General features: G+C 58.9%; 1 protein-coding gene across 3 annotated transcripts in view; it reads right to left on the reverse strand.

The window, feature by feature from the left end:
- The window catches only part of Gga1 (golgi associated, gamma adaptin ear containing, ARF binding protein 1), a 19499-nt gene continuing 5745 nt past the window's right edge, over positions 1 to 13754 (reverse strand). For 2 of the 3 annotated variants that reach the window (XM_005322272.5, XM_040278315.2), the window contains exons 3-17: positions 13265 to 13340; positions 12679 to 12777; positions 11648 to 11771; positions 10969 to 11069; positions 10254 to 10334; positions 8197 to 8337; positions 8038 to 8119; positions 6833 to 6940; positions 5814 to 5966; positions 3164 to 3228; positions 2652 to 2824; positions 2081 to 2268; positions 1283 to 1452; positions 957 to 1067; positions 1 to 872 (exon numbers count right to left, since the gene is read on the reverse strand). In XM_005322272.5, coding sequence (XP_005322329.1) covers positions 762 to 872; positions 957 to 1067; positions 1283 to 1452; positions 2081 to 2268; positions 2652 to 2824; positions 3164 to 3228; positions 5814 to 5966; positions 6833 to 6940; positions 8038 to 8119; positions 8197 to 8337; positions 10254 to 10334; positions 10969 to 11069; positions 11648 to 11771; positions 12679 to 12777; positions 13265 to 13340 — 1783 coding nt within the window. In that variant the 3' untranslated portion in view covers positions 1 to 761. The remainder of the gene's footprint in view (positions 873 to 956; positions 1068 to 1282; positions 1453 to 2080; positions 2269 to 2651; positions 2825 to 3163; positions 3229 to 5813; positions 5967 to 6832; positions 6941 to 8037; positions 8120 to 8196; positions 8338 to 10253; positions 10335 to 10968; positions 11070 to 11647; positions 11772 to 12678; positions 12778 to 13264; positions 13341 to 13754) is intronic. The other variant, XM_078052776.1, reaches the window with a different exon arrangement.

The raw sequence follows: 13754 nt of genomic DNA on the forward strand, positions 1-13754 counted from the left end.
TCCAGGAACAAGGACGTTTTATTTTCATAAATACTCGCGCCCCCGCCCCCGCCGCCTCCACTGCTGACCGTGGACAGATGGGTGGACAGGCGTGAGGCGCCCCAGGAGGCCCGGCAGAGACGAATGAGAGCTCGGGAGCCCTGCCTGGGCCACCCCCTGGCCTCACCCCGGGCTCTCACAGTCCCTCTAGAGACCTCGAAGTGAAGAGAGGCCCCCAGGAGGCAGGGCCTGGGTTGCGGCCACCGGCTACTCCGAAAGAAAAGCAAAGGAGCCAAACCACACAGCAGAGTGCAAACAGTGGGGGCACGGGTGTCCCCCAGTCACTGGGTTCCTATGAGGAGGCCTGGCTGGTCCCCAGCTCCAGCTTGACCTCCCGTTTATGGCTGGGCCTTCCCATAAGGCATGAGACAGGTGGGGAAGACCCCACCCAGGCTGGGGTCAGGGCTGGGCCCGATGGCCGGGCTCCTTCCCTTAGACCCAAGTCCTTCCATGGCTGGGCAGCCCCTCCCTGCTCCAGGACCCCACCAGTTTTGGGGGACCCTGGTGGTGCGAACCCAGGCCCAACCTCCCGCTGGGTTTGGCTCAGCAGGTGGGGAGGCAAAGCAGGAGGGGAAGAGTCACTTGGGGCCACAGGGTGGGGAGAGAAGCACCAGGCCAGGGGCACGTGGCCACGGAGAACAGAGGGTGTCCTGGGCCACCACAGCCTCTCCCCAGGCTGGACAGCAACTGGCCCGTCCTCTCCTCTCCCCAGCCCCTCTGTTCTAGAGGCTGCCCCAGGTCTCAGGTGGGGGGAACTGGTCCACGTCGCCCATCTCACTGTAGGTCTGGTCGCCCATGGTGAAGATGAGCTTGTAGCGCAGGCGGACCTTCTCCTGGGCAGATGGCGAAGGCGGAGGGTCAGGGGAGGAGAGGTGGCCCCCGCCCACAGCCCCGCCCGGCTCAGCTGGGCCCTTCACCTTCTGGGGGTTGGCGAGGAGCAGGACCTGAGTGATGGCTGAGGGGTGGACAACGGGGTTGAACGCCGGCAGCTCCGTGCCTGAGGGGGGCTGCAGCTTCACCTTCATGACCTGTGGCAGGACGGCAGACGGCACAGCTAGCCCCGTCACCTCCCGTGGCCCGAGGAACCAGGCCAGCTCCCCGCTGGGGGACTCTGCCCTTTGGCTCCCTTTTTCCCCAGCTCCCCAGCAAAGAAGGGAGACCCTGTCCCTGCCTGTCCTCAGGCAGCGGGCTCCCCAGCGCAGCCCTGCCTTGAGGAGGGTGCCCGTCCGCCCTGCAGCGTCACCTTGGGCACCGCTGACTGGAACACGATGTTGCGGATGGGCTGGGGGGCAGTGCTGAGCATGGACACCACCACCACCAGCACGTCAGCTCGCCCAGGCAGCGGGTCGCGGGCAAAGTGGAAGAGGACGCGGAAGCCATGCTGGTCGTACACGGTCACGGGCAAGATGCTGCCTGTGGAGAGAAGGGGGACGATGGGCTCCCCAGTGGGCGAACCCCTCACCCAGCCTGCCTCCGCCGGGGCAGCAGTGCGCCTGCTCCGCAGACAGGGGCAGGATGCCCCTGCAGCAGAGCCCTGTGGCTCTCAGGCTGGGGTGAAGGGCTGTGCCGAGTTTGGGTCACACACTCACTGTGACCCCGCTACTCCCCTTCTCTGAGCTGTCTTCCTACTGGTAAGACAGGGACATGGAGGGCGGGATACCCTGGGTCACAGTGAGACGGCCAGAAGGAGAGGACAGCTAGCCCTCGTGTCTGCTCAGGGCCTGGTGCTGGGCAGTGGCCTCCAAATGCTCCTGGGGGACATGTCCCAGGCTTGGACCTGCATTTTTATTACAGTTTGGTTTCATAATCTTGGGGCCCAAACCTTTGTATCCCGACTCCTGCCTTCCTGGGGAGCCGGGCCACGGTGTGCCTCCCAGGAGCCCCGGCTGCAGGACCTGGGCTCACGCAGCAGCTTTGCAACTGCTCTGGGCTCCAGGAGGAACGGCCTGCTCAGTGCTCCCCACTGAGGTGGCCAGTGGCAGGGCCCAGGGGGCAGCCACTGACCTGGCCCGGCCTCCCCCTCCCACCCTGCCCCACTCACTGGGTTTGATGGACTCCAGGGGCACAGTGATGTTGGCCAGTGAGAGCTCAGTGGGCAGGGGCTGCTGTGGAGGCCCAGAGGGCTCTGGGGACACGGCGTGGAGGAGGCTGGCGGCACTGGGGCTGGGTGAGCTGCTCTTATTCTGCAGGTCCCGGAGTGTGAGTCGGGGGGCTGGCTGCTGCTTCTCCCTTATTGGGGAACAGTGTGTTAAAAGTGACTCTTTGGTGGTCAGGAGATCAGGGGACTAGGAAAGGCTGGGCTTCCTGGCCCATCCCCACACATCACTCTCTCCCCGGCTTCCGGTCACCTCGCCAGTAGAATGGCCAGCTCCTGTTCCCCCGGCACCCCCCCCCACCTGCCCACTTTAGCTCTGTGTCCTTCCTGTTGCTGGGGACTTCTGGGGACATGTGAGTGGGCACAGATTCTCTCCATAACTCCACTCTGGAACCTTCACTGAGCCTGCTTTGGTCACTCTGGGAACGGCGAGCCTTCCTGCCGGGCCTGTACAGGCCCAGAACAGCTGGTCTGCGGGGACAGAGGCTCCCTCCCGATTCGGCAAGGCAGCCCTCACCACCGCACTTGCTGGGCCTCTGGGGGCAGTGACTGCTGCAGGAGGGTCTTCCCCAGGAGGTCCAGGTCATCCAGGCCGCTGCTGGCCGGCTGGGGCATCTGTCCTGGTGGCCGGATGTCCGTGCTGGGGACCTGGGCTGAAGCAGGGGCTGGAGGCTCAGCACCGTCTGAGGACTGTGGGGCGAAGAAAGCGGTTGGAGGGGCTCCCCGAGGAGGGGACAGGGTCCCGGCCCGTCGTGAGGTTGAGTGGCTGGGGACTCCACATTCCAGGTACTTCAAAGTCACCCTCCAGGGACCCCAAGACTGGGCTACCGCCCAAGGGAGAGCCAAGGCTAGGACTTGGGTGTGACGTGGCCAACAGCGAGGACAGGACAAACTGCTTTTCTCTTCCCTGGGTCTGCCACCAGGGAGCCCAAGGTCCCTTCACTGTCACCCTCAGGCTGCTCCTCCCTGTCCCCCTGTCCCACTGCCCCAGGGGCTGGGATAAGTGGGGCTGTTCCAGGCCCCTCCTACCTGGAAGCTGTTCCATCCAGCACCGTCCAAGCTGGGGCCTGTAGGGGGTGTGGGGTCACTCAGGCCTGAGGAAGGACAGGAAAAGAAGGGGCTGGACTGGACGCACAGGGGTGAGGGGCCTGGGCATGGCTGCTGATCTGGGGTTCCCCAACCCCCCGTTTCTGAGAAGCTTGGCTCGGAAGGGAGAAACCCGCACTTTCAGAGGGAACTAGTGGTGGACAGAAATAGTGAAGTCCCAGAAGCCCATTTTGTAGCCACATGTGCTTCTCTCCTCAGCAGGCCACTGTGAAGCTGCTTCAAGGACAGAAGTCAGGACTTCCCCTTGTGTTCCTCAGCTGGTGGCTGAGGGGGGTGCTGGGGTGGTGGAGAGGGGAAGAGACGCCTAACCACACAGGTCCAGGCAAGCAGGGGTCAGCACTGTCCTCCTGCCTGAGAGCTGATTCAAGGGGTGTCGTCTGAGCAGCCTGAGCAAGCACTGTGGCGGCTAAGCCTCAGTGTCCCCATGTATCCCCTGGCATAGATCAATAAGGCCAACTGACTGGTGTCCAGGAGCACTAGGCCCTCTGGATGGCTCTAGGGACTGGCCTGCTGGTCAGCAGGAGGTCACTAACTAGCCTGACCTCCACTGGAACACCCCAGCCTCGCTCACTCTGGGGTTCGATCTAGAAAAGATGTGTGACCCTGCTTCCAGCAATTTCTGAGTGAGGTAGGTCCAAACAGAAGCGCCCTCTGGCAGGCAGAGGAGAGGGCTCCAAGAAGCTGGGACTGTTGGTCTCCAGCCAGGACAGACCTTTGAGACCAGAGGTAACAGTGTCACTGTTGACATCTGCTGTGCCCAGAGTGAGGGCACTTTGGAAGTGCTGGCACACACCTGCCATCCCAGTGACTTGGGAGGATAAGGCAGGAAGATTTTAAGTTTGAGGTCAGCTTCAGCAACTTAGCAAGACCATGTCTCAAGGTATTAAAAAAAAAAAAGTGGGTCTTGCTTAATCCTCAAATGACCTTAAAAGGTAGGTGTGAATTCTTTAAGGGATGAAGGGTTAAGTCACCTGCCCCAGGTCACACAGTTGGAAAAGTGACAGAATCCAGACTTGATCAGGCAATCTGATTGCTGGTGTCTGTAGGCAGCTCTGTCACTTGGCCTCCCTGGGTCTCACCTTTGAACTGAGGCCACAGCAGCAGCTCTCACACCTGAGATATCGCTTGAGTAGGCCAGAATGCCTTGACCGACAGGAGCCCTGACGGACAGGAGCCCTGACCACCACCCGCCCCTTCTGCCCCAGGGAGCAGTCAGGACCAGACTCCCCTTCCCGTCCCCAGGGCTGGGCTGTGAGCCGCCTGCACTTCTGGTTCCTGTCCCACACTCTGCCCCTGAGAAGAAACCAGAGGAAGCTGGAGGCACAGAGCTCTGCGGAAGCCACTGGGGGACAGGAAACGCCAAGCAGCACACCTTGCTCGAGAGCGCGAGCTGCTCTGCCACAGGGACAGAGTCCTGTCATCGCTCCCCTGTCCTCTGCTGCCTGGCCCAGCTCTGCCAGGCACAAGCAACCTGCATGAGTGTCCTTGCCACAGGTCACCCCGGGCTCTGGATGGGTCATAGCCAGCCTCTTAGGTAGGTGCTGGCGGGGAGACCACAGTCCGCACTGCCCTTTTCTTTTTAAAAATTTTTCATTATTATCTCTCACAAGTTTTTGTAAGTCACTGCCCTTTTCTTAAAGGGAACAAAGGAGAGCAGTGGAGCCCGCTTCACCCCCAGAGCCCCTCCCGCTGACTCATCTGCACAACAGGGATCCGAGCAGCACCTGCATCCCACCTGCATCCCGGGGTGCTCAGAGGCTTGTCAGGGACACAACACGGCACTAGGTGCTGTGCTGCAGGAACACTCCAGAACACCAGGCAGATCTGCCACCCTGGCAGCTGTCGCTTCGTGTGTGAGAGAGAAGATGCTGGGATGGCACCCAGCACATGCCCAGCGTGTGCTCTGAGCTGCAGCCCTGGCTCCAGGTTCAGTTTCTACTCAAGAACTGGCTCAGGAAAATGCAGCGTGGCTCTCGGCTTCCAAGCCATGGCTTTCCCACATACCCCCACATACTCCTTGACGGGGCCCTGGCACCCCTTTTCTTGATCTCAGTGGCTATCACAAGGAGAATGTTATTCATGCCTCTTCTAGGCTCCCAGGTGGGGCTGCTGCACCCAGAGGGGCTTGAGACTGGAAAACAGCTTTGCTGGCTGAGCCACCTGCTTCTCCCACGGGGAGCCTGGTCCTCTGCCACACTCCAGTGCCAGCAGCCTGGCCCAGGACTACCATGGGTCACACAGCACCTTGGGTGCCCGTAGCTCCTGGCTCCCGAGGAAGGAAGTCCCTGAGCCTTCCTGCAGGTGCTGAGCCTGGGTGTGGCTGCTCATTAGGCTCCTGAGGCTGGCCAGCCTCGCCCTTTGACTGTGTGACCTCACTCCTAATTTCCCTGAGCCTTGGCTTCCTCAGCCATGAACTGGCCTTCCGCCCACCTCACGCCCTCACCAGATCCACATCTGGAGTGCAGAATGCTGGTGCCCGGCAAGCTGCAAGGTGTGCCCTGGGCATCATGCCCCAGCGCATGCCCACCGCCAGGGCCTCCCCTCCCTCCTCCAGGGCTGGCTCCACCCTCACCTAGAGACATGAGCTCATCATCCAGCAGAGAAACTGAGGTGCTGAGCTGCTCGGGGCTGGTCTGGTCCGCAGGGTGGGGGGGCATGGCTGGGTAGGTGGTGCCCGTGGGTGGGAGATCCAGGCCTGACAGGTCCAGCAGGGCCGAGGTGCTCCCTGGGTGGGAAAGGAGAGCTGGGCCAGTCCTAGGTGGACGCTTGGCCCTTGGAGCATGGGGGCTGCAGGCTAGCGACACCCATCCTCCCACCCTTAGAATGGCTTCCTGCTGCCCCTCCACGGCCACACCAGCCCAGCTGGAATCAGCTCCCAGGCCCTCCTTAGCACACAGTGGTACTTCTGTTTAGAACTCAGTCACGCCTCACTTAACAACAGGGACACGTTCTGGGAGATATCATCACTGGTGTGAACACCACAGAGTGTACTCATGTAAACCAGGTAGCGAACAATGTCATAAGGTGACACAATCTTATGGGACCACCACTGAATGTGTGACTGGTCACTAACAAAACCTCACTCGGCAGGATGTGCCCGTGTTTCCTTTTCTCCCATGGCACTGCTCCCCACCCCTGAGCTCTGCTGGCACTCTGCTGCTCTGTGGTGCCCCTGCCGCCCAACAGGGCCAACTCCAGTCCTGCACCATCCCAGGCTGCGGTTTCACCCTGGTGTGAGCCGAGTCCGTTGTCTTCTCGTGCCTGATCCTCCCTCCTGCTTTCTGTGGTTAAATCAGGCCTTGGGGGTGTCACTCAGCCCACAGAGCAGGTGCCTGATTCACCAAGTGGAAGAAAGGCCTCCTTCTCCTCCTTCTTCTCGCCCAAGGCCCGCTCCCGCCGGCTTCCTGACGTCCCCCCCCAGCTGCAGCCTCGCACAGACGTGGTCCAGGCCTCTCCCCTGGGGCTTCCCCATCTTAAGGGGCCAGGGTCACCTTGGCAGTCATGTCAACAGCTCTGGGACCAGGGTGCCTCCTTCCACTCTGTGCCTCCAGCCTGGAGGGTCCCTTCCCAGCTCTCCTGCCACCTCCTCACCAGGGATGGGGCCGGCGGCCGCATCGCCGTTGACCTCCTCGCCCCGCACCAGCTGCTTGTACAGGTTGATCACCTGGGTGAGGTTGTCGTTGGCCTGCAGGATTTCCGCTGGAAGAGGCAGGAGGGGAGATGCCAGGCTAAAGGAACGTGGGGCCTCGGGTGGGCGAGGGGAGCACTCACAGCTCCTGGCCCCAGGCAGTGGGTCAGGGGTCCTGTCTCAACTACTCAGCCCCAGGCCCCTGCTCTCTCCACCTGGCACCCCACCTCAGGTGCCCTCCATGCTGCCTGCTGCCCGAACGTCCCAGGAACACTCCTACCTCCAGGTGTCCACACTGGCTCTGTGTGGGACGCCTCAGGCCTCGGTGGCCTTGGCCCTAGTGCCTTCAGGTCTTCCCCCAGAGGCAACTCAGGGGTCCTTCCCTACCCACCCTTCGTCTCCTGCCTCCTTCCTCCAAGCAGCCACCACTGCCTGACAAGCTGCCTGACAAGCAGGGCATGAGTCCTGGCCATCACTGCTTCCCTTCATTAGGCCACAGCGCCTCGAGCAGGCGCTGGGCAACTTCCACATGGCTATACCCCAAGGGCCGGAGTGCCTGGGACAGACTAGGTCCTCACACTATGGCCTCTTTGGGCGCCTGAGCTAAAGCAACCTGGGCATTGAGGATCCTCATGGGGGAAGCCAGGTGCCTGGCGAGACAGGCGCTCCGGGGGCTGTGCCACAGCACCAGGGGAGGAGACACTGCCCAGGGGCTCTGGCTGATATGCAGGCAGAGGACAAGGAAAAGAAACTACTGTGTGGCCCTGCCGAGGCCACCAGGCTCAGTTCTGTAACTGCTAGGGCTTCAAGATTCACTGAGTTTCCAGCTCAATCTCAGCAGCGGGACTGTCTACCCTGGCTCCGCCGTGTTCTGCTCTGTGGCCGGGCTCGTCTCTCCCTCCTGAGCCCAGCTGTGAAAAGGAGACAAAGTGCAGCTTGTGGGCAGTAAATGAGATGTCTGTGAGGGGCCTAGCTCACAGGGTCTCCTAAGGACACTGGCAGTAGCCCTGCTCTCTGCCTCCCCCTTCCTCAAGGTGGACACACTACAGTCAGGATGGGGGAGGAGGCCCCCTGGTGGCGGCTGCTTCCAGTTGCCCTTGACTGGCAGGACCTGCACAAGGTCGGGCAAGAGGCTCAGGGATGGGGCTGCACCTGACCCCAGGCTCACCTAGGGCCTCATCATTGTCTTCTGTGTCACTGGCCAGTCGGAAGAGTGTGGGCCGCATCCGCTCACAGCGCTGGTACAGCTCCTGGGGACAGCAGGGTAGGGGTGTCAGCGTGGACATGGGCTTTGGAAAAGTCTGGGAGTGGGGAGGGGCGGACATACCTTCATGAGGTCCTCACTGCTGCCGGACGCCGTGCCGCCCTGGCTGTGGCTCATCACCATCTCCGTCAGGAGTTTCACGTTGTTGTTCACCTCCTCGATGGCATTCACCCGCTTGGAGATCTTCTCCATCCGCTTCTGGTCCTGGGAAGCAGCAGCAACACCCCGAAAGCCTGTGTCAGGCCCAGTGGGAGCCAGGCACTGCCCAGTCCACCCCAGAAAGTGCACACTGGAGTCTGGCAGAGGGGTGGCTAGCGTGCCATCTGCTCCAGGTGGAGCCTGCTACACCTTACAGAACCCAACACTCGGACAGGGTGCTGTGGCCAGGAAGCCCCCTGCAGTCACTTCCTTCCCTCTGACAGCGCCCCCTGGGCCCAGGCCTCTGCACAAACTCATCAGCGTCTCCAGAGAGAGGCCAGGAACCCAGGGTCCCATGCTCTCACCAGGTGCTCCTGAAGGACCAGGGCCTCAGAGCCACACCTGTGGGTCCCAGCAACCCCGCCCTCCTTGTGTTTGTTTCTTGAAACCAGGTTCCTGTACTTGACGGTGAAGGGGTCAGTCACGGTCACCGCACCACCCTAGAAGTGAGTGCAGTGCCCTTGCCAGTGTCAGGGGGTGGTGCCGAGTCTGCGAGCTCTTGGCCTTTAAGGGTGGCTGTAGAGCTGGGCACAGTGGCACACACCTCTAATCTCAGTTACTTGGGAGGCTGAGGCAGGAGGACAGCAAGTTTAAGTCCAGTCTCAGCAACTTGGTGAGACTCTGTCTCACAATAAAATAAAAAGAGCCGAGACGTAGCTCAGTGGAAGAGCACCCCTGGGTTCAATCCCCAATAACACCCCCCACTGAAAAAAGAAAAAAAAAACAAAAAAACAAAACCAGAGCTAGTGCAGGAAGCAAGTTGCCTGCTTACTGTGCAAGTACCTCCCTTGCAGGGCAAAGGTGGACACACGGCTCAGTCCTTCAAGATGACCCGAGGTCCTGCCCTCTGAGCCTCTGGGCATACACTCTCCAGAGCCTGTGCAGGGTCCCCAAAGGATCCCTTGGCAGAATCCATCTAAGACCTGAGCTTAAGCCCGGCCACCTGCCCAGACCAGACTCCCTTCCCAGGAAGAGGGAACCAGCAGCTTCTGTGGAGACCAAACTTAAAAAATTAACTGTGAAGTGGCTGCTATCAGTGGGGAAGTGGGAGACTTCATGCAAACTTCCAGGTTTCTGGGGGACGGAGAAGGGGAGAAAGGGAGCTAACACTGGGGGCTGAAATGGAGAAAACTGTTATGTGCACTGAGGATATGAAAAAATGAACCCCACTATTATGTGTAACTACAGTGCACTAAAAAAAAAAAAAGAAAGAAAGAAAATCCAGATTTCAGGATTTTCTGGTGATCTGGTGATCCAGTCACGGGGGGCTGCAGCTGGATGAGTGCTGTAGACCCCGGGGGACAGGGTCGCCTCCTCCTGCCCCAGCAGAGTCTGCCTCAGAGCCCTTCACATTTTTTTTTTTTTTGGTGATACTGGGGATTGAATCCAGGGTCTCGAGAATGTTAGGCAAGTGACCTGAGTTACATCCCGGCCCTCTTTAAATTTTTTGTTTTGAGATAGGGTTTCTCTGAATTGCCTCAGTTGGCCTAGAACTTGTCATCCTCTTGAGTAGCTGGATTATGACATACCACCACAGCAGGCTGACCCTTAACCTTGTCTTTTTAGTTGTCGATGGACCTTTCTGTTATTTATTTACTTATATGTGGTGCTGAGAGTTGAACCCAGTTACTCACACAGGCCAGGCAAGCCCTCTACCACTGAGCCACACCCCCAGCTCTCAATAATTTCTGATGTTTTTGGAACGGGCACCGGTTTTGCAGAAGTCCGTCCAGGGCAGGTTGTGTCGAACCACGGGGAAATTCTTCCTTCCACATGTTGGGCCCCTAGTGACAGCCCTTTGCTGAGACAACCCTCTAGCTGGGTCACGGCAGGTCCCCTGTCTGCACACACAGTCCCAGTTCAGTGGCCCAGCTCCACCCTCCCACCCTGGCTCCTCCCTGGGCTCTGGGCCCAGCTGTCACCTCCTGCACCATCTCCTTGATGAGCTTGTTGGCTGCCCGGAGGTCCTCGGGGTGGGAGCTCTTCAGCAGACGGGCCAGCATCTGAGGAGAAAGGCATGTAACTGTGAGGCCAGCACTAGGCTGAGGGCCACAGTCCAGCTCCCCGTCTCCCGGTGTGGGACCTGGGCAATGGCTAAAGCTCTCTAGGATGGTGAGAACTGACCGATACCTGATGGGTGACCATAAAGACTACTGAGGCCCTGCACACAGAGCCTGGCAGAGGCAGGTCCTCAACAGACAGAGCTCCTTCTGCTACTCGGGCTTTCTGAGAACCTTTCTAGGAGGAGGTGGGAGACTCAACAGTGGTGGCCTCTGGGGCTGGGGAGAGAGCAGCGTTGACTCCCACCTCCATGTTACAGTCCTTGGTTTAACATTCTTCCTCTGCTGCTAAATTTCTTATCCACAAGTGCATGCTTCTTTAACAAAAAGCTAATAAATTGTTAATAAAAGGTATAAATATATGTAACTCCTCAAACCAATCCCAAGGACAATTCCTGTGTTTATCAAATGCAGGGACACTGTATGGGAAGTAGTCAACATGCAGTGCCTGTCACCCTCTATAGTGACTATGCTCAGCAGAAGCCTCTGCTCCAAAGGCCAAGGCCTAGGCAGCCAGGAGACAGAAATCACTGGCCCAACCAGCCGAGGTGCCACATGATTCTCCCTGCAGTCTCACCTTGGACTTCTCCTCATCTTCGAAGATCACATTCTTGGGCCGTGGAGGGGGGAGGGGAAAGATGGCATCCTCGGGAAGCTTGGGGTCCGACTTCACAATCCCTGGGGTAGATGGAGTCAGAAAGCTGTCAGCAGATCCCAGGGCAGGGCGAGATGGGAAGGTACAGGACAGAGGCCAAAGCTGGTCTCTCTAGCACACTGGTTCTTGACTTTGGGGGGGCTGGGGTCTACCCCGGACCTACCATACTGAACAGCAAAAAAAGAGGGTTTGGCCATCCATTGTTTAAGGCCACTCTCTGAGGAGAAGAGACCCAAAGCTACCTTTTCTCCACCCAGGCTGTGCTCCAGAAAGCCACAGAAAGGTCCCACTGACTGGTTTTTTTTTTTTTTGGTACCAGAAATTGAACCCATAGGTGCTTAACCACTGAGCCACATCCTTTTAATTTTTTTGAGACAGATTCTTGCTAAATTGCTAAGGGCTTTGCTAAATTGCTGAGGCTGACTTTGAATTTACAATCCTCATGTCTCAGCCTCCTGAGCCACTGGGCTATAGGCGTGTGCCACTGCATGTGCTGGCTTTATATTTTTGAGAAAGTAAAGTTTCCGATCTTGCAGGCCCAGAAGCCCCTGAAACTGCTGGAGGGGGAGGGCTGCTGGTCCCCACACTCTCTGGGCCTCACCCTGCTTCTTCAGCATCTGGTAGGCCTCTGCAATCTTCACTTCCTCGGGCAGGCCGACCGTCCAGCTGTAGAGCAGCTCTAAGATCTTGTTCTTCACCTTCTCGGACGTCCTGGAGCCCAGGTACTTAAAGGACACGAGGAGGAGATGCTTTGAACTGCCTGGCCCCCTTCACTGCAAGCCCAACCTGGACCAGGTGCCTCCCAGGACTCCCTCGGGAGCCTTTGGACTCTGGGGTCCTCAGACCCTCGCCACACTAGGCCGGTGCAGACTGACCTCACCTCCCAGCTCTGCCACCTACTGGATGTGTCAGCTACCTGTGACTCAGTTCCCCCACGGAGGCGTGGCTGGAGAGCCAACGCAGGAAAACCAGAGCCCAGGGCCTGCTCACAGCTCATGGATGACTTAACCTTGAGATCTCAAGGAGGAGGAGCCAGACGCTCCCAGGCTGACCAGGAAGCAGCAGTGTGGCACTCTGGGCCCTGGGCCCCACAAACAAGTTCCAACAGCAAACAGGCTGGCAAAGGGGCTCTACCTCCAGAGCCGTCTTGTGGGAGGAGGGCGGGGACCACCCGCATTATATAGCAGCTCTGATCAAAGGATGGGTCTGAGCAAGGAATGGTAAAGCAGGTGGGCGCTCACCCCACTGAACATGTCCATGACCTGTGGGGGAGGACTCCTCAGGCCGAAGGCCAGAAGCTGAGGTGTGTCAGAGGCCAGGTAGTGCCATGGCCAGGCCTGCAGGGAGTAATCTCGAGGCCAGGGCAGCCTGAATAGGACAAGCCATTCCTTGGGACCAGCTCTCCCTGAGGACCGAGCAGCTCCACAGCTGCCTGCCTTCGGTCAGCCGAAAGTGTTCTCAGACGCTCCAAGCTACTGGACTCGGATGGGAGGGGCCGTGAGAAAGAATCTGTGCCTCTACTGGGTACAAGGTCCACAGGGGCTGAGGGGTTCACCGGGGGGCCTGTCTGGGCGTCTTCCTTCTGTGGCCCTCGTCTGACACAGCATGTGTAGCTCAGGCTGGGGCACCCACCTTGGGAGACACGACTTTGATGAGCTCGTTCAGGAAGCGGAACTTGCCCACCTCATCATGGAACCTCTTGCCGCAGCTCTTCATGCAGGTCTCCAGCACCTGGGCGGGACGGGGGTGAGGGCCCAGGGGAGGCGGTGTCTCCCACACTCCCACAGGGCCCATGAGGCCAGGGTGAGCACTCGCGAGGACCAAGATTCTGTGGCTCAGAGGCGTCTGACTGGTCAGACCAGCTAGGGATGTGGCCAGGGGCTGTACAGTGACCGGTCGCCCCACCTGCAGCACTGCAGTGACCCCCTTCACCACAGGGGCCACCTCCCAGCATCACTTGGACACAATTTTGCTAATTTTTTTCTTTGTTAAAACTTAAGTTGGCATTATCTATTTTGGCACTATTCTAAACTAATCTGTGAAATCAGGATTAAACCTCACACAGACTAATACATAATTATTAAAATGATAAAAAGCTTCCTCTCCCCCACCTACAACTCCCCTGAACTCTTAAGTAGAGCCGATGGACCCTCAGTCTGGCCTTCCCTGGTGCCATCACCTGGCTGGGGACAGACGGTACCCTCTGTCCCCTTCTCACCGTCAGGGCCTGGATGGCCTCCCACTCTTGTGGGGACTGGATCTTGTGGGCCAGCAGCCGGGTGGCAAGTGGAGGCCTGGGTGGGAGAAACAACACAGAGTCAGGGTTGCCATAAAGCCCAGTCACCCCAGGGGAGGGAAAGGGCAGCCCGCGAGGAGTTCAGCACTTTGTGGCTTCTGCAGGGATACGAAAAGGCCCCCTCTGGATCAGATGGGGAGCTGGGTGGTGGCAGGGCAGGGCCAGGCAGGCCCTAAAGCAAGCTGAGCCTTTGGCTGGTTTTAAGAAATACAACTGGGGGCTGGGGATGTGGTTCAAGCGGTAGTGCGCTCGCCTGGCACACGTGCGGCCCGGGTTCAATCCTCAGCACCACATACCAACAAAGATGTTGTGTCCGCCGAAACTAAAAATGAATATTAAAAATTCTATCTCTCTCTCCTTCTCTCTCTCTCACTCTCTCTTTAAAAAAAAAAAAAAAGAAATACAATTGGTG

This window comes from Ictidomys tridecemlineatus, chromosome 6, assembly GCF_052094955.1.
Source record: "Ictidomys tridecemlineatus isolate mIctTri1 chromosome 6, mIctTri1.hap1, whole genome shotgun sequence".
Lineage (NCBI taxonomy): Eukaryota > Metazoa > Chordata > Mammalia > Rodentia > Sciuridae > Ictidomys > Ictidomys tridecemlineatus.